The 19932-nt window shown below is 44.1% G+C and overlaps 1 protein-coding gene and 1 pseudogene across 8 annotated transcripts in view; one reads left to right on the plus strand and one right to left on the minus strand.

Annotated features, from left to right (window-relative positions):
• The window catches only part of ARHGEF9 (Cdc42 guanine nucleotide exchange factor 9), a 324866-nt gene that overhangs the window by 189062 nt on the left and 115872 nt on the right, over positions 1-19932 (plus strand). The window contains exon 1 of one of the 8 annotated variants that reach the window (XM_045537714.1): positions 1971-2820. The exons of the other annotated variants lie outside the window; for them this stretch is intronic. Within the exon in view, the coding sequence (XP_045393670.1) occupies positions 2812-2820 (9 nt within the window). The 5' untranslated portion in view covers positions 1971-2811. Of the gene's footprint in view, positions 1-1970; positions 2821-19932 lie in introns of those variants that run through there. 8 annotated transcript variants of the gene reach the window in all.
• LOC123628810 lies at positions 10175-14423 on the minus strand (annotated as a pseudogene).

The following is a 19932-nucleotide window of genomic DNA, read 5'->3' on the forward strand; positions in this document are numbered from 1 at the left end:
GATATGATTTGCAAATATTTTCTGAAATTCTGTGGGTTCTCTTTTCATATTCTTGATAATATCCTTTTCATTTTGATGAAGTTCAATTTATCTACTTTTTCTTTTGGTGCTTGTGCTTTTTATGTCACATCTAAGAAACCATTGCCAAATCCAAGGTTGCAGAGATTTACACCTATTCCCCCTGTTTTATTAAACTTAACCACAACATCATTATCACATCTAAACAATTGGTAGTAATTCCTTAATATCACCAAATATTCAGTTTGTATTCAAATTTCCCGTTGTCTTAGATGTCACGTGTATGTGCAGGTTTCACCTGAACTTAATCTTTCTGTTTTGTTCCTATTTATTTGCTAAAGAACCAGGTTGTTGGTCCTGTAATTTTTTAGTGTGGATTTCCCTTTATTGGAGTTTAAAATGTCCCTCTGTCCTCTGTGTGTTTTGTAAATTGATAGTTGGATCTAGAAGCTTGATCTCATTCAGAGTTTTTGTCGTTTGTTTTGGGAAGAATCATTCATAAGTGATGTTATGAGACAAAACTTTTAACATAGGACTTCTTTGGGGTTTATTCTCTTGTAGGAACTGTATCGATTCAGAATTTCCAATAATCTAGTTAAGATGGATGACTATCCTAGCCTCAAAGATTTCTAGAGAATAGAAAGCAATTCTCATTCCTCTTAGAGTCCATAGTATGCCACCAGTTCTAGAATTCAATTTATTTTATTCCTAGCCAATCCAGTTTCTTGCCTCTCTCCACCCATATATATCAGTTTACTCATACAGTTCTAAGATGTAAGAGCATTAAAGGACCTGAGAGATCTGTATAAAGGGGGCATTGGTTCTTGAAGGCTCAGGGATGCGCTGAAATTGTATATATTTTTCTGGGGTGAGGGTTCTGAGGTTTATTAAATCCTCATGCGACAGAAGGGAGATGGATGGCTAGAGAGGAAAAGGGAATTGCCCAAAAGTCATACCGCAAGTTTGAGGTAGGGCTGAGAGTAATTTGAACCTTCTGATCTTTAGTCCAGGACTTTTTTTCCCCTAGCTCCAGACACCAGGTCACAAACACAGAACAGGGCAATGATTACAAGCAGATTGCAAATTCTGCAGAGGTTTTTTTTTCTAGGCAAATGTTTACCCTATGCTGGCTTCCCTGCGTAGTACCTAGCATGCTGGAAGAGCTCAAGCTAACTGTCATAGTCTGAAAAAAAACATAATTAGGAAAGGAAATCTGACCGGGTGAGGGCAGCAATATCAGAGAAAGTCAAGTAGAATTGGATTTAATAAACTTTGTGGTGTGTCCCTGTTACTCTGTCCACAGCACTGGTTTGTTGATTTTTTATAGCTAATTGTTGAGTTGCCCCTAAATTCTTAGGCAGTGATCAAAGGCACCTTTGCTTCCTCCTTGCCCCAGGCTCCCAAGTGACTGCCAAGGTACATGTTTTCTCCCCATGTACCTATCGTTTTTTTCCATTCCTTCTCCCACCTCTCCATCCTTTTTCCTACCTTTTCCCCAGACTTCTCTTTCTTCATTATATCCTCCATCTCATCTCCCTCCTTCTCATCCTTTCTTCTCTTTCTCCCTCTTTCCGTGGTTTCCTTCTCCGTACCTCCTTCCGACCTCTCTCCCTGTCACGCCCTCTGCCCTACATCCCCTTCGTTCCTTTCCTCCTTCTTTCCCACTCATTTTCCTCCTCTACTTCTCATCTCCATACACTCCCCTCAACCCACCCCCAACAAGCTCCCCACCCCCACGTCAGAACTGGTGGTGGGTGACTCCCGCCTGTCCGGATGGAGCGAGCCTGCTTGAGGAGCCTTGGGACCTCCAATTGGCTGCTGCGGCTAGCACGCCAGCTCAAGTCCCGCCCCTAGGGAACGAACGCACCGTTACGGCATCTGTTATTGGCCAACGGGCCTGTCAGCTGCTCTGGCCGTGCCTCACGCAGGCGCCTGCAGTCGCTCCTGAATAAAAAGGCAGCCTGCGTGCTGGTGGGGGGGTGGGGAGAGGAGAGGGAGAGGGCCAGCTAGGCAGGAATCGAACGAGTGGCTGGCAGCTGGGAGCCCCGCGAAGAAAGCGAGCAAACGAGCAAGCTTAGGAAAGCAAGCGAACTAGAGAGAGTAGGGAAGACCGAGACTGACCAGTAGTCAGGCAGGCGGACTGACGCACGCCCGGACAGACAGACTGAGCAGGCGCCGGAGAACCTCTCACGGGTTCCTCCCGCCTTTGCCTTTGAAAGCCAGGATTTTGCCTTTTCTGTGGCGCCCGAGAGAATGCTGGACTCTGCCGACTTCAGCGCAAGCTAAGATTTCTCAGCTAGGGAAGAAAGATCAGCCCAATCCTGAGAGGAGGGGAACTAAGCGCCCCTCTCCCCACCCCCCTCCCCTCCCCCCCGACCAAACTCGGGCGCCAAACCCAGCCCTTCCCTAACCATCCTACTTCCTCCTCTCCTTTCTAGCATGGTGGCTGTATGGACAGTCTGACAGAACAGAGACTGACATCTCCCAATCTGCCGGCCCCCCACCTGGAACACTACAGTGTTCTGCATTGCACCATGACCCTGGATGTGCAAACTGTAGTCGTTTTTGCCGTGATTGTAGTCCTTCTGCTTGTCAATGTCATACTCATGTTTTTCCTGGGAACGCGCTGAATGGAGTCCAGCCACCTGAGCTGTCACGAACTCTCGATTTGATTTCATCCCGAGAGACACCGAGAAAAAAGAGAGAGAGAGGGAAAGAGGGAGAGAAAGAGCGAGCTTTCTTACCCAGGGGGGAAAACGTTTTGAGCTTCAACATGGCCTCGCTGTGATATGTATGACGTTGGTATATTATCTCTCCCTAAATCTTTTGCCATGTCTTGTCTTTTAAGTATGCCTTGTGCGTGTAGTTGCTTATTGCTTGAGTGAAATTGCTGATGAAGAAATGCTTTCTATTTAAGTGTGCATGCGTGTGTGCATTCTCCATCAATGTGGCGTTCATGGAGCAAGCCCTGCGTCCTTAAACAGGGGCTTTGCTGTTTGTGGTGTCTTGCCAACTAATTTTCTTGAAAAATACCCTTAAACTCCATCAGGGAATTTTAGTCAAAATTTCTCTCTTGCCATGGGGAGTGCATTTCGGTTTGGGGGGAAAAGGGTTTGTTGAAGAGCATGATGGATTTTTGGCAATATAGGAAAGACAGTCTTGCACTGCATATTTAGAGGGAAAAAAATCGATGTAAGCAATGGATTTAGGAAAAATGATTCTTTAGTCTCTAATGAGAAGCAAGAATTTGGGAAGTGACGCGGTGGGGTGTGTTGAGCTGGCAGTGGTGACTGTGCCCTTTTAATCTCAATTTGCTGTCCAGGGTTCAGCTTCCAATTTGGAAAGAAGCCACCTTTAAAACATTTCTTAAAGCATTAAATGCCAATTTCTTTGGAATCATGGAATAATGCATAAAAGCATTCTCTAATCTTTTGGATTGGCAAGAGAGAATTTTGACAAGAGCTGTTTGGGCTCCTTTCCCCAATGATTGTACCCCTGGATTTGAGTTTGAAGATTTTCTCTATGTCTCATCCAAAAAACAAAAGCTCTTTACCTGCCTTGGGAATAACAGTATTTGGATATGGCTCCTTTGGGGTAATCTCATTTGCAATGTTCTTGAACTACATTTTAAATAGAACTTGATAGCGCTGATGAGAAAGTGATGGTGCCATTGTTTGCTTCCTTGTTTGTTACTTTAAGATTAGAGGTCTCTCTGAAATATTCCTATAACAAACTGAAAATATGTAATGTGCTAAATTAAGAGTTTTGAGCACCAAAAGAAAAACAGTCTAGATGGAATGGGATGAGAGCTCAGAAAACATGAGCTGGAAGCAACATTCCAATTTGAGATAGGTCTGCTTGCCTGTATCAGATGGTAGTGGTCGTGGTTGCTGTTATTATTGCTATCGTTATTATTTTTATATGCTGTTTCTGCTGAGAAAGCTCTTGGCAGAACCAGGAGAAAAAATTGTCTCTGACGCCAGTGTGCATAATACTTATTTTTCTCCCCTGCTGATGTAGACAGGTTTTCCTCATTCCGTTGCTTACCTGACTTGCAATAATGCCATTTCTGGCTCATGTAGCAATGAATCAGGGTGCATACACATCCACACACATGCTTCCCCTACACCCATGTGGGTGGCTGCTCATGTGTGATGCACAAATCTGTTGGCATTATGCTGTCAAGTTCTATGTTTTGTTGATCAATCTCTTTGGAAATGATTATGAAGGGAGAGGGGCTGTAAAGGGGGCCCTTGGAATTTTCCTGACCACAGGACACAGTATTATTTAATGGCGTCAGATGGTGTTTTGAGCCTCAAAGTATGTTCTCGTTAACTCAGCGTGGGTGGGAAGCTGAGGTTTGGAGCAGGGGCCTGGTACCATGGTGTAAGCATGATCTGGGAAGTTTGCTGGCATTGATTCTTATTAATTACTCTTAAATTCTTTTGTGTGGACCCTGTGGGTGGAACCAAGAACTTGTTTCTTTGTAAAGGGAATCTGTGCGGGTTATTATTTTTTTTCCTTGTTAGTGCCAGTGTATTGTTTAAAGCAAGCTTATATCTTGTCTGGACACTTTGTTTTGAGACAGTGTTGGAGAGTGGAGAAAGGCTCTACGATGGGCAGCTGCAGACCTGGCTTTTCTTCATTCAGCAGCTGTTTGACCTTGGGCAATTTGTTTCCTTTTCAATTGGTTTGGGATTCCCTGTAACATTGGCATTTGGGGATGGTTGGAGTAGGTGACTTCCAAGTTCTTGCATTCTATCATTTTGGGCACTTGAAGTCAGAGGTGGATGAACTGGAGAGACAAGTGAAAAGGAAAATGAAATGTTGAAGGGTGATGGGAGGAGGGGGTGGATATCTGGTTACTTGTGTCTAGAGGATAAGTTTTAACTAGGGGATTTTATTTCCCCCTAGCTATATGGATAGGAAACTGGGACTGCAACAAGGGAATGTTTTTTAATTTTTTTCTTTTCCCTAAGGGGAGAAAGGGTCTCTAAGGCTAGTCTTTGACCCAGGTTAATGACTAAGTAGGGTCATGAAATGCCTTTCCCTTTGGGTGCCTGATAGACCTTTGGCAGAAAGCCTTTGGGATTCTATGTTTGTAAGGTGTGTGGAAGTATGCTTGTGGGTGTATGTGCACGCCCTTCTATGTGTGTGGGTGCAAACTCCTGAATGTTGATGCAGGGTAGTGGTGGTAGAAATGAGGAAAGACAGCATTGAGTTCCACAGTTCTGAATGGTTTCCTTGTGCTAGGGCCTGTGAGGATTTGACTGGTGCTAGGATGGATTGGATAGGTGTCACTCACACCAGTCCTCTTCCCACAACCTAAAACTCCTCAGGCTAGAGAGGTAGCTTGAATCAGCCCTTCCATTAGTAATTTAGCTGTCCAAATGGGTTAGCACTGTTTTAGTTAACTTATATTTAGGCAAATAAGTGGATGTCTAGCCATATGGCAGGCCACTCTAGAGCAGCCAGAAGGGAGTTTGGGGAGTAGAGAACAAAAGGTGGCAGTGTGACTTTTTACTTGTGTGAATCCTAAAGGTTTGACATTTCTTTTTCAGATATGTGAGGGTATGCAAAAAGAGAAAAGAGTGGGAGAAAATGAGAAATGCAGCCCAGAGGAGTGGAACTCTATGCATTTTGACTTGTCGTCTTTTTCTCTCTCTCTTCTGCCTTCTCTCTTAATCTTTCCCCTTTTCCCTTTCCTCTCTCTCCTGACACCACTGCCTCCTTCTCTCCCCTCTCCACTGTAAGTGGGTGAGAAGTAAGGAAAAGGACTTTTCCTCTCTGATTTGTCCCAACTTCCCCCAATAAAGCTCCTCATTCCCTTCCCTTCTCTGTGACTGATTTGAGTAGAGGATAAGCTTTTGCTACTAGCCGGGGAAAAAAATCGCAGCTCAGGGATTTTAGCTCCCAGATCCTCACCAAGGAATTAAGAAAAAATGCCCTCTGCTGGTATCCTAGCAACCCTTTCATTACTCAGCGCTTGCTGAGCTCCAGAGCCCACCCTTTAAAGGCCCAGGCACCCATAATTCTGGAAAAAGGGGACTGGAGCCCAACAAGAGCTGGAGAGATGCTTTTGGAAGGGCAAAGAAAGAACAAGATACCCATTGCCTGCAAATGCCTAGAAAACATGTCTACAGCAGGCATACAGAGCCTAGCCTATTCCAGTCCTGGGGACTATTTATTGGATGATTCATGGGTTCAAATCCCTCTCCAATCACTACCCTCTCCTTAACTGAGCCATTTCACTGCATAGCATTAGTGCCAGGAGGTCTGCAGGCCCTGAAAAAACATTTTTTTTTTCATCCTAACTTTTGGCTGCATCAGGGAGAGGGTGAAGTGATAGCTTGGTGGGAACAAACTGAACAGTGCTTTTCTTCCATTGAGACAGTCTCCATCTGTCACAACCTGCAGCATGTGCTTGTGCAGTATGCCCCAATTTTGTTTGTGGCTTGAGGAACCCTGCCTAGCCCAGCTGTAGTGTGGAATTTTTTTCCCACCCCCTTTTGTTTTGATCCAGTAGTTTCTACCTGGGAAAGTTGGGAAAGCTAGTTTCATTGTGGAGTTGGTGAACAGCAGGGCCTAGCCTGGTTCAGATTTTCTCATCCACTTGTGTGTGTGTGTGTGATTAAGCTGCTAGAGAGAGGGATCTCAACAAGCCTATGAGTGAGGTACTCTTTTGCCCTGTGGTGAGGCCCAGATTGAGAGTGACCAGAGGGCACACTCTGGTGTTGCAGGGATGGAGCCAAAGCATGTCTTCCTCTTTAGCCTTTGTTTGCCATCTCAGCTCTGACTCCTTGGCTTGCGGAGTGCTTGCTCTGGGCAGGGACATGAAAATTGAGCCTTTTCTCCCTAAATAAATGCCTCTTCAGAAGACCTCCCACAAAGCATCTGGATCCACCTCCAGTGGCTTTGCCCCAAGAAATGGGATGTAGGGAGGGGAATCTTATACTCTCTAGTTTTTATTTCCAGTTCTGCAACTTGTTCTAGACTAACTGAGTCTCTGGCTTTCCAAGAATCCTTGAGCAAAGCTTAGCTCTTCCAACATCTGCCCACAGTGTCTCCTTCTGTCCTTAGGTAGATCTAGCTCTCTAGAGTATTTGGTTTGTTGTGCTTTGTTCTGGCACCAAAGTACGAAGTGGAAAAACTAAAAGGTGGAAGGTCCTAGAGGGCAGAGAAGGCTCAGGAAGCAGTCCAGAAATGACAGTAGTAATAACCCCTTGTCAGTGCATGGGCCTATAGAGTTTACAAAGCAATTTCACATCCTTTCTAATTTGAGCATCACATCAGCCTTGTGAAGTGGACATATGAGGAGAGTAAAGGTCAGTGAGATTGGTGGGATGGGAATGGGTTTGCCTTTCAAATAGAGAGTTGAGAGAGTCAAAGTTGATCATTCCCGGCTAGTCTGATGGTGAAAGGGGTCAGGCGGGGAGGGAGGTGTGTGAGTCATCCCTGAAGTCATACTAGCTTCCTCAGCTACTTGCTTATGTTTTTAGTGGTTTTTAAATAACTTTCATTTGTATAGCATTTTTGCATGGAATTCTTTATTCTATAAAATACTGCCTTTTGTCTTAAATATTCATCAAAGGGTTCTCTCTAGTCTTACAAAAATGCACTATTAGGATCTTCAAGGTGAAAGGCCAGTGTGAATTGCTGAAACCTAAAATACATGTTTTGAAGGAACTGCAGTTTTCATACAATTGTTCTTCTTTTTGAAGCACTCTTTTTTTAAATATTTCTTCAGAAGTGTGCTGCCCAGAACTGTTCATGCTACTACAGGTGCCATCTGACCAGAATCAATTACAAAGGGACTTTGTCTGTGAAATGACTAATACAGCCTTCTTGATTTTCAACCCCTACTGAACATTTCAGATCACTTGGGGGAGTTTTTTAAATACCTGTGCCAGATCCCCACTCTGAGAGATTTTGATTTAATTTGCATGGGATGGGTCCCAGGCAGCTTTATTATTATTATTATTATTATTATTTTTAATTTAAAGCTCCTGGAGATTATTCAAATGGGGAGTCAGGATTAAGAGTCACTGCCTTAACCTCTTTTGAGTTTGTAGTTTAAACCCTTTCATCTAGTCCAGTCCTCTCTTATGAAGTTGGCCTTTTGAACCAAACTTTAGGTTTTTTTTGAACCAAACTTGTTAAATTTTATTTTGTTTGGTTGGTCCGTTATTCTAGCTTTTTATGGGTTTTAATTTTTTTTCTTTATGCTGTGCAACAAATTAGCAGTCCTTCCTAGCATTGCAACAGTTAAACTATTTTGTTTGGTTGGCATGTTTTTGGTTTTTAATTTTTTTTCCGTCATGTCACACAACAGATGAGCAGTCTCTTCTAGCATTGCATTATTTGAAAACTGAATAAGTATCAATCAAGTTGTTGATTCAAAGAAGTGTTCACTATGATGAGGTTAATGCTAGCTCCTCTGGCACCTCACCAGAGACCTCTCTTGGAGTTGGGGCCTGTTAATTTTTGTATATATCTGGTCAACCAGTGTAGACTCCATGGGGCTGTGCCATCTCCTATTCTACCAAGGTTTAATGAGGATAATGTAGCATGGTAAATTTGTTGTATGCTTTGTGGGCATCAAAATATGCTAGGTTCATAGCAATCATCTGCCAAGCCAATGGCCCCATCATAAAAAGGAGTATAGGTTACTTGACATCTATCTATGTCTGGTAAATCTGGTTTGCAGGATCCAGAGCTCCCTGTTTTCTTTCATTGCCCACAAACTGAATGTTTGTTAACTGGCTGAGGGTCAATGCCACAACTGTAATTTCTGTGTATCACTTTCCTTCTCCCTCTTTAGAAAAACAGGAAATCATGGATATAGCTTTAAAACAGAATATATTTTATTCTCAAAGAGTTCTTTCTGTGCATGTTCCCCTTGTAACTTGGCTGAATTGTTTCCATTATCCCAGTGCTTATCAGCCTTGGCTGCACATTGGAATCACTTGGAGAGTTAACAAGATAAACAATTCTTAGACTCTCTTGGGAGAGATCTGATTGAGTTGGTCATGGTGGGCCCTGGCATCAATATTTTTCTAAAAGTTCTCTGAAGTGATAGGAATGTTGAGCCAGGGGTTGAATGACTGTTATGGAATGGTTCAAAAGAAATGTTAGCACAGCCTGAGTCTGGCTTATCACACATGTGATTAGGTATTAGGTGAGACTTTATTCTAGGACTCTGGAGACCTTCATGAGTTCTAGGGGCTTGTGCCCACTCTAAAAAAGAGAACTCAACCCTAAGGAGTGAGTAGTCTCCAGACCTGTTTGAATTTAAAATAATGAGCTGTGAAATGATTTGAACCTTTCAGGGAAAAAAAAAAGAGTCAGTTCCTGCACATTTGCTATAATGATGGGGAAGATTCTGCCCATTTACTGGGTGACCTCAGGTAAATTAATTTTGCCCTCTGAAATTTGGTTTCCTCATCTGCGAATAAGGACAGATAGATTAGATGGCTTCAAAGATTTCTTCTAGCTCTTATAATATGTGCTTACTTTAATGATCAAGATGATTAAGGATATTATTCAAATCTAGTAGATAGCATGTTTAGAATTCACAGGATGGTTTGGGGGGTAGTATTTTTGCCTTGCTAATTATATTTGGCTTAGATTTGTTCTAGAACAAGTGAACTACAGGTTGAATTCTTTGAGCACATACTGGCTGCCAATCAGGGAAGGGAGCCATACCATGAATTGAGTAGCAGGGGGATGCCAGTTTGAGATTCAGCTTATTAAAGACACATGTCATATGGATAATTGAGAATTGCCTTTCATAGATACAGAACCAGTCTCATAGGTCTGGGAAAGCCTAAGTGGCAAAGGGGTGGCAGCTTTGACAACCCAGAGCCTTTTCCTGCAGCATTTTAAGTAGCCATTCACTTAATAGTACTACTGCTATTAATAAGAATTTCAACAAATAAAGTTTGCTATTTATTTCATTGGCTCCTTCCCCAAACCTAGAAGTACTTCAAAAAAGTGAGGCTCAAAGAGATTAAGCAACTTACTTAAGGTCACACAGTCAGGTAGTGGTAGTGCCTGGCCTAGAACCCAAGCTTCTTGACAGCACATCCTGCAGTACTTCTGGTATAGCCTGCATAGTGGACTCTGTGGTCAGGATACAGTCATGATTCTTTGAGAATTAAAGGGCTTCCACTGACGTAGAACAGCACTCAGGAACAAGCTTTGGAGAGAGCAGCAAAGGAGGAACAACCTGGAGGAAGAAGAAAGGTTTAGAGAGGGATGTGTATGAGGTCAGTTCTTTCTTGCCCTTATTACTCTTGTGTGCTAACTGCAGGCCTCTGATGGGAATTGTCTATTTGGTCTTCAAGCACCAAGGTTGAGAGTTGGTAGCAGAGAAGAGGGAAAGTTGTGCTCGCATTTTAGAAGGATAGTGTATGGAAAACAGACTTGCAGTAGGAGAAAAAACACTGAAAAAGGCCTCAGTTGGCCTGGGATTAAGCCCTGGCTCTGTACCTACCATGCTGACAGATCCTGATGAAAGACCTTCCCACTTAGGCCTCAGTGTCCATGTCACTAAAGTGAGGAGTGGTTTCAGTAGAAGAACTATATCCTCAAATGAAATTTTAGCCAGAAGCATCTATATAAAACAGGAAAAAGCATATCTGGTCTTGTTGAAATGGGCCTGGGTCAGGGGTGGAAGACAGAGTCCGAAGTTCCAGGCAACCATCTTGTCTGTGCACATTTTAGTAACTAGGGTAATTGGAGTTAGGACAGTAGAGGTGGCTTTCCTGAGCTCAGCTATACTGCTTGGGAGATAGGACATCCTTGGATGGGGCTTTGTGGTGGGGGTGGGTCTTTCATTTAAGTGGCCAGGATTCACAGAGAATCACTTACGGACAGAAATTAAAGTACCTAGTATGGCACACTGCCCCAATTCCTTTTTCTCAAATGAGAAAACTAAGGCACAAAAGGGGAAGAGGACTTGTCCAAGGTTTCAGTAATAGACCTGAGACCCTGACTCTTTAAATCACACCCTTGCCTGCTGTAACATGCTATCTCCCCTCCAGGGTCCTGACTCTATGCTCCTTTGGCTGGATCAGAGACCTGAACGCTCTTTCAGGTTTGGTTGGAAAAAGCAAGCCGAAAGGCTGAGAGAACAAGAGCATTATATAACCTCCTAGAGGGGGAGCCGGCCTGTCAGCAGCCCTTGGGGTGCCAGGGAGTGGGATAAAGGTAGAGGAAACACAAAGTCACCTGCAGGCCACATTAGTTCTCCTGAGGCAGAGAGCTATAGAGGCAGCCCTGTACTGAGTGGCCATCCACCCTCAGGGCCCAGAGGAGTCCAGCACCGCACATCTATAACCAGCTCTGGGAATGGCTCTGGCAGCTGATTTCTCTGCCTGCCTGCCTTCATTAGAGGAGAGAAAGCCATGAACCTCCATGCCCAGCTGGCTGCAGGAAGGATGTGCTAAGAGAACCCACCCCCAACCCCTCAGAATGTGGTGCCTAAAGGCAGCAGCTACTTTTAGCTTTACCTCCCACAGCTTCTCTTCCACCCACTTTCTTTCTTCCTCCTCCCTCTGTGAATTGTGCAGGCTGGCAAGAGGGCCGGGTACTGGGTGCCATGGCATTGGGGGAAAGGCAACGAAGGAGCCAGGCATCCCTAGGAGGGGCTTTAAGAAGGGACTCAGAACCAAAGTAAAATGTTGAGACGGCTTTGTACTTGGGACGTAAAGGGAGTGGAGGGATTTTTAAATTTCCTTTAGCCCTTGCAACCAGCTGAGGTACTTGTCTTGTGAATCCAGATTGAACTGCAGGAGTCAGGAAGATTTATTGAACAGAACATGCATACACTCTGCTTGGATTAAGAGGAAAACAGGCTTTGTGTGATGGCTAACACTTATAATCCTAGCACTCTGGGAAGCCAAGATGAGGGGATTGCTTGAGCTCAGGAGTTCGAGACCAGCCTGAGCAAGAGCGAGACCCCATCTCTACTAAAAATAGAAAAAATAGCTGGGTGTTGTGTTGCGTGCCTGTAGTCCCAGCTACTCAGGAGATTGAGGCAAGAGGATTGCTTGAGCCCAGGAGTTTGAGGTTGCTGTGAGCTAGGATGACGTCACGGCACTCTAGCCCAGGTGACAGAGCAAGACTCTGTTTCAAAAAAAAAAAAGAAAAGAAAAGAAAACAACTGGGGCTAGTAGATACTCACTTGGTTTTTGATTCTCCTTTTGAATATTGTCTTATGCTTTTCAGTGTGTTTTGCACTTTTTCTCACTTGATGTTCTCTGTGGCCCTGTGAAGTGGGTAGAGTGGGGATTATCTCCATTTCAAAGATGAGAAAAATAAGGCTCAAGGACTTATTGTTATATAGCTGCTTCTAGCCTGGTCTTCTGGGCTCAAGCTCTGGAAGTTATAGTGCCATTTAAAGTCATTCCAGAGAGCTGTATCTTCTAGAAAATTCTAGAGCTGTCTTGAGTCTATTTTCATTGTAGAAGCTGGGGAGCTGGGGAACTAGGCCTAGAGAAAAAAAGGACTCGCCCAAGGAAACACAGTACATTTGTAGTAGTGCTGGAGCTATAACATTGCCTGGCAAGGCTGTGAGTTCCTGGACCCATGAAATATGCAAGCCACCATGGTCTTTTAGGGGTAGTTTGGGAAACCTGTATGGTGTGATGGAAAGCAAAGTGTCAGTGAAATAGGAGTTTGTCATTTTTCTGTTCCGGGACATTAGGCAAGTTGCTTAGCCTCTCTGACTTGGTTTTCTTTTCTGCAAATTGGGGCTCATGATCCCTGAGAACCCTCTGAGGCAGAAATCTTCTGTGGGTTATTGCCACAGTGGAGGGGGATTAATACTCAAGTAGACTTGGTTGAATGAAAGACATACACATGAATAAAGAAGGGCTGCAAATACGAAGTCAGTTGCTAGGTGACCTTGAACAAATCCTATTGTCTCTGTACCTCACTTTTCTTTGTCATAGCATGGAAGACTCCTTTTTTTACTTCTCTCTCTTGGAAGAAAAAAGGCTCTATGACCAAGTCCATGTCTTGTGTGCTTGGTGGGAAGTTGTTCTTTTTTTCTAATAAGTTTTATTTATCCCCATCTTTATTCCCCATGCAGTCATACACATGTTGCTATGAATAGCAGACTACCTTTCTCTCTCCCAATCTCCTGCAAAGCTAAAAGAAGAGTTTGGAAGAAAGCCAAAATTAATTATGTTTTTATTTAGCACCTTCTCAAGTCCATCAAGCTAGAAACCACCTAGGCACTTGACAAGTAAAAACCAATTCTTGGCCCCTTGGTCCTTGGCTAGGATTTGTGATGGGTTTTCATGATATGATTAAGAGTTGTTTCAGAAATTATAGGCTTTTGACAAATGACCTGCATAGAACAAATAACATTCTTTACTTTTATATGCATTATTTTCTTTGGAAACATCTCATTACTCTGGGGACAGGGCAAGAAGATAAAGGGCTATTGTATAGTCTTCTGTTCCTGACTCATTGGTCTTTTCTTCATGACCATATGAGGTGGGCAAGGCCAAGATTATTCTTCCCCATTTTTTGCTGAAAAAAAATCTTTATGATGAGGAAAATATACAGCAAAACAGCTAGAAGGTGGTAGGGGTAGAAGATATGGAAAAATGTAATCACCAAACAAGCTGCCCCAAACATGGCTTCCTGCTATGTAGGAGAATGATTTGGCCCTTACCTCATCTGCCTCCCCTGATGCAAAGAAACTTTCTCCTAGCAGAACTGTGCCAGGAACCCCATTTTACAATCTGTTCTCTTTCTGGGACCTTGAGAAAAGTTATATAGTTCTCAGGCTATCAAGATATAGAAGACAATATGGAGAAGAAGGAAAGGATGTTAGCCACTTGTTCCAGTGCTTTACCCATGCCTGTGGATCTGTTCCCAGCCCCATCCTCCAGTGTTTGTTGATGCCAAATACAAGAACTCCATGGCATTAGGACAACTTAGGCAGCAGTACACTGAGAAATGAGGCTGTGTTGATGAGGAAGTGAGCAGCATCATACTTGGTGTAGAAGCTGGCCAGGAGGAAGAGCACAATAGGAGGAGAGATGCTGAGGAACTTGAGGGAAAAGGTAAACTGGAGCCCATAGTCCATCTGCTCCCAGTGTGTCAGTAGCCAAGTCCTTTCCTTGGTCAGGGGTCTCAAAAGGTATCCCTTTCACCATATGTATGAAGACATACATTGCCAAGTTATGGATGACATTAGTCAGGATCCAGACAACAGGAATGCTGAAGAAGGGGATGCTGAGTAGAAACACATGCAGCAGTCCTACCAAGATGATCCAGGCAAGCCAGATGCCCCAGCTATTCATCACTTGAGTGTTGGAGTTTACTTCGCTGTGTGCCGCCCTCACATTCAACTTGCCAGCTTCAGAAGCCTGTCTGGCTAGGGGCATGGTGCTTGCTTCCACACTTGTGGTCTCCTGTTCTCCCCATTTTATGGCAGAGAATTGATTTGATTGACTCAGGTCAGTCTTACTTCTCACTAGCTAAGAAGAATGTAGAGTTAGCTGCTACCAACTCACTGGTACCAAGTGGCTTTGGGCAAGGAGTTTATTCTACAGGTACCTTCTGTACTTTGCTTCTGTCTAAGTCTTTTTATAAAAATTAGTCAAGAAAGCAGAGAGAACTAGACAGATACCACAAGATAACTCTGGCCAGCTTGGCATTGAACCATTAATTGGTACTTTGGATGCATCTGTGGGACCTACAATAATTTCATCTGGTTTCATGTTGTCCAGAAATGCATGATAGGCCTTGCCAAATGAAGAAAAGTGGTCCTGGATTCTGTAGCCCTTTGTACCTTGCTTAATTTGGATGTTTTCTCTGTGGATTTATCTGGTAGTGTTCTTAAAGACTAGGCCTTGAGCCTAAAAGCTGGCTCATTACCATTACCACTTTCTGTAGTCCTCCCAAAGGATGGGGAAGAATGATTTGGATAAACCACGTGTCATTTGGACTTTGGTGAAGATTGTATGCCTTTGAGGCTATGTGTTCATTCCTTTTACTCCAATTGGCTTGGGCCCCTGGGAAAATGAGTGTAGAATGACTGACGGGTGTAAGGAGATAGCCAATAGATTGCTGAGGACTAGAAGGTACCTAAATGAGATGAGACATTTGCAGGTGCTAATCCATGTGTGCATATCTGCGCACTGACTCTTTGTGGTGGTGGTGGGCCAGGGGAACCAGAATTTGTCTATGGTGCTTAAGCTGAGAAGTCACTGGATATGAGAGAGGAGAAACCCATACATTGAGCCTACTCTCTTATAGAACTTCTAGGGAAACTGAAGCCTAGGGAGAGGTAGGGACTTGCTCAAAATCTCAGAATTGGTCCTTGATCTTTATCCTGTTTCTCTATTCAGCTCTTGGCTGCTTGACCTCATAGTTGTGAGCTCTTTAGATGAAGGGAATGGTGGCTAAGCCTTTTGGGAAAAGCACCTATGGTTACCACATTCAGGAAGTGACAGGGATAAAATTTGAACCCAGGTCTTTTGTCCTGCTTAGGAGCAGATTGACCCAGGCTTGAAGGAAAGCTATTAGAAACAAATTTTTGGGTTGTCGGGGGGAAGAATTGGTTCAGACTTGCTATCTATCCATGCCCTTTGCCCATACCTACATGTATACATACATGATAGGTCATGTGTAATTCACACTTATATATACTCAGACACATGGGGTATATTTGGGACACACATGGGACACACAGGTGGGGCACACTTTCACATTGACACACTTGTGGCACACACATTCAGTTAAGCATGGGGCATACTCACACTTGAACATTCTCAGCACAGGCAGGATACACACAGGGAAGGACACATGAGACATGTATGTGCACATTTGCATGTGTGAACACACATGGATGCATATAAGGCACAACTGCACCCACATACATGAGGGTATGCTGAGATGCACACTTAGATATACTTTTATGCCTAGGACACGCACTCCTATTTCTGAGATACACACTCCTAAGGACATACTTAGACAACACTCCCCCCATGAAACACCCAAGTGCCCCATGTACCCCTATGGAACATATCCTACCCCTAGTGCCAGCCAGCTGTTTCTTTCTTCTAAGTGGGCATGATGGGGCACGGGCCCTGGCTGGTGGGCCTTTATCAATTTTCTCTGGCTCCCCTTACCTTTATCTCTGAATTCAACCTTGAGAGTGCAGTGCACTCGGTAATAAAATGGACGTTCAAGATGGCATGTGTTGTAGCAGTCTCTGCAAAGCAAACAGGGCTCAGAGCTAAGCCCTCGGATATGAGTTAACAGTCAGATGTGGAAGAATGGAGAAAGCAAATTGGCACTGATAAATGCAGAAAGCTTGAGCCTGCTCTTTCTTCCCCTAGTCCATTTACAAACCATTATGTAGTGACATGATTGTGAAGCAATGTCCCAGAAAACCTAAAGTAACTAAATATTAAAGTTCATTTTTCTTGGAAATGAAACAACAACTTGGAGCAGAGCAAGTGTATCTAAATTGTGGGTGGGAGGTGTGAGGGGAAGTGGTAGAATGTATAATGAGAGACCCCTTTGAGCAGTGGACCAGCCTCTCCCGGGTTAATGGTGGCCTGAGACCAGCCACATCCTTAATGACCACAGCCCAGCCCCTAGGCACAGCAGCTTGGGCCATCTGGCCCCACTAATGAGTGCCTGCTATTTTTAGAGTTCCTCAAGCTGGAAACCAGGTCATGGTGTCCTGGGGAAGCCTTTTTCTGGCCCTTGGTACCAAAGGCTGGAACTGGAAGGAATGGATCTTGGAGAAGGATGGGAGCTAGTGAGACAGGTAGCCAAAGTGTGCCAGGCTTGCCCAGGAGCAGCAGCCTCAGAGCCTCAGTGGGTTACTGTTGACGGTGACAACCTCATGCCTGTTTCTTAGTTTTGGACTTGAGGTCGAGAAATATGAGTTCCAGTTGCTACTCTGCTTCTTTGGGTGTGCCTCAGTCAGGTTCCCCTCTCCTGTCTGCGTCTTATTTGGTATATTGGTAAAACAGCCACTATTGCCCCTGGATGATGGCAAGGCTCAGGTAGGCTAAGAGTTGAGAAAATGCTTTGCAGATGTGCTTTTTCTCCACCCACAGAGCTGCATCTTTCCTATCCCTAAGCTGGATTCAGTGCCTGCCAGCAATTGAACCTGACCCCTATCAGAGTAACCATAGAAAGAGGAGGCCAGGGGAAGACACCCTTATGGGGTCGGGTTGGTCAAAGTCATGCTGAGGTCACCCCCACTCATATAGGTGTTTTTCAATTGTTGGTCAGTCCTTCTGGGAAAGAAAACAGGTCTGCAGCGTTTAGGTGGACAGATAGGTTGGGCTCCTTGGGAACCCTAGGTAGTGAGGGAAGGGGAGGCATCAGGAGCAGGGACTTCTTCCTAAACTAAGAAAACAAGGCCAGGTTGCCTGTACTTGCCACTTGCCAGAGGAAGCAGCCTGGAGTACCAGCACTGGCCCTGAGAGAGAACCTTATTCTAAGTGTTTGTGCTCATGGACATTGTATTTGCTTTGTTGAGGGGAACAAGACTATGTAGCTTAGGTTTCCCCTCACCCCAGACATTGTGGGCAAAGTTCTCCCAAGCCTCAGTTTCCTGGTATGTAATATGGGCTTAACTGTAACATCTCATGGGAGTGTTGGGTGCAAGAGTTCATTGCAACAAAGGATGTGAAAAGTATTTTGTAAAATGTTGAACATGTGTTGCTGCTGTTTGGATTATTAAGATTTCATCCAGGTAGTCGGGAGGTAATCAAGAAACTTGTCTTCATTTTATTTCAACTCCTTTTCCCCATACCATTCTTTTAAGCTATTATTATTTCCATTTTACAGATGGGGATACTGAGGCTCAGGGAAGGGAAAGACAAACATGAGGACACAGGATTAGGTAGTGGTGGATTCAGTACTAGAAGCCATGCCTTTGGTTTCCCATCCCAGTGTACTCTTTATGACCCCAGGCTGCCACCCAGTGAATTCTAGTGCTAAGGGACGCTGCCAGCGACAGCTCAAGTAAATATATGTAAAAACTTAGATTTTTTTTTCAGACAGGGACAGGAGATTCTCTGGGGTCCATCCTTCCCCAGCAGTGCCCCTACTTGTCTATGAAAGCCGTGCTGATTGACCCTTCTTCCTCCCTCCCACAGTAGCTCCTGTCCAACTTGTCTCCTGCTTGTTGGAAGCAGTAAAGTGTTGGAGAAAATGTTAAGCTGTTGTGAGTGGGAATTGTGCTGCCTGTTTAAGCTACTTCAGGAAGATCCCTGGAGGCACTTGATCCAGGTTGGCCACTCCCACTTCCCCAAAGCTTCCTACATGCAGAAGCCCTGTCTGGCAGACCTGCCTAAGGGGTAGGCTGAAAGGGATATGAGGAAATGTTTGAGGGCCTTGATCTCTGGAGGATTTTGCCAACTCTTGAGGGATAAGATTGTGGAAATCCAAAAACCAAAGCTGAGAGAGTCCTTGGAGGCCATCTAGGCTGACCCTCACCTGGCCTCAATGTGAACATTAAAACCCAGTGGGGCTTACTTTTTATCCCTTAGTGTGCTCTTCCTTTGTACACCACAGCCTCTTGAGGTGGGCCGGATTTCCTGGAGTTTTTCTAGCTTGCTTATTTTTGCTGTTCTGAACCCTGAAGAGGGGAGGGTAGATACACTGAGATAGAGTGGTGAGAGGAAACAGATGGAGGAATGTGGGACTCAGACCTTGAGCGCTAGGAATTGGTGGGAGAGGTCCTTTGTGTCTCTCTTCTTTTGTCCTGATGCAAAATGACTAAAGTACTGCCTCTTCTGTGGGATTGGACAAGCAAAGGGGGGGAGGGGGGAGGAAAGAAGGGTAGAGGCATCTTCTTCAAGTTTGAAAGCCAGAGAGGTGGACAGGGAATTCTTAGCCACCATAGCCCTGCCAGGAAGCAACCACATAGTTCCCTAAGCTCTCCTGACCCTAGATACTTCATTTGTAAAATTTTATTTTTGAATAGGAAATATATTCACATGGTTCAAAATTCAAAAGGTCCAAGAGGGTGCACAGTGAAAAGTCTCCCTGGATGATGGCACCTCCCACCTCCCACCTCTCACCTCCCACCCCTGCCGTCCAGCCATCCAGCTTCTTTCTGCAGGGGCTACCAGTGAGTCCTTAGGTAAAAATCTTCTATGGATATATAAGCAAATATGAATATATTCCGTTTTATGGTAATATACTATACACACTGTTCTATAACTTGCTATACCTTGGAGGTTCTCTGAAATTTAATTAGATTTTACCTTTTGTGGGTATGTAGATGTGCTGGGGAGAATAGGGGTTAGGAGCTCTGGTTCTAGAATAAAACTGCCTGGGTTTTGATTCTGGCCCTGTCAGCAATCACTTCATCTTTCTTAACTTTGGTTTCCCCTTCTTTAAACTAGGGATCAAATAAGTTAGTATATGTAAAAATTTATATTTGTCTCTGACACATATAAGAGTAAGTGTTCAATAAATATCAGCTATTTTGTTATTAGGAAAAAATATCGGGCTGTGAGTCAGTAAGTTTTCTTCTGGCCTTCCTACTTCTGGGACAGCTGAGTAATTTCCTTTGGCTAGGCCTCAGTTTCCTTATCTTTAATATGGGACAACTCATTCCTACTCTGCTTAAACCCCAGAATGACAAGGAAGATCTAGTGAGATCATGAATATGAAGGCAACTTAGAAACTAAAATGTGCTGAAAAGTTGGAAGAAGTGCTGCTTAATATTTTCAAAGAAGCAACTTTGGGTGACTTGAACCCAGTGGCCTGAACTGGGTGGAAGAGGCAATGTTCTTCCTTCTTCCAGTGGAACCCAAAGGCCATCCCTGAGTAAAGGAGAGCCCAAGACAAAAAATTTAAAATAGTCAAGTTTTGTCTTCTAACCTTTCTTATCCCATCCCAATCCTTCTCCTGACT

Source organism: Lemur catta, chromosome X (genome assembly GCF_020740605.2).
Source record: "Lemur catta isolate mLemCat1 chromosome X, mLemCat1.pri, whole genome shotgun sequence".
NCBI lineage: Eukaryota > Metazoa > Chordata > Mammalia > Primates > Lemuridae > Lemur > Lemur catta.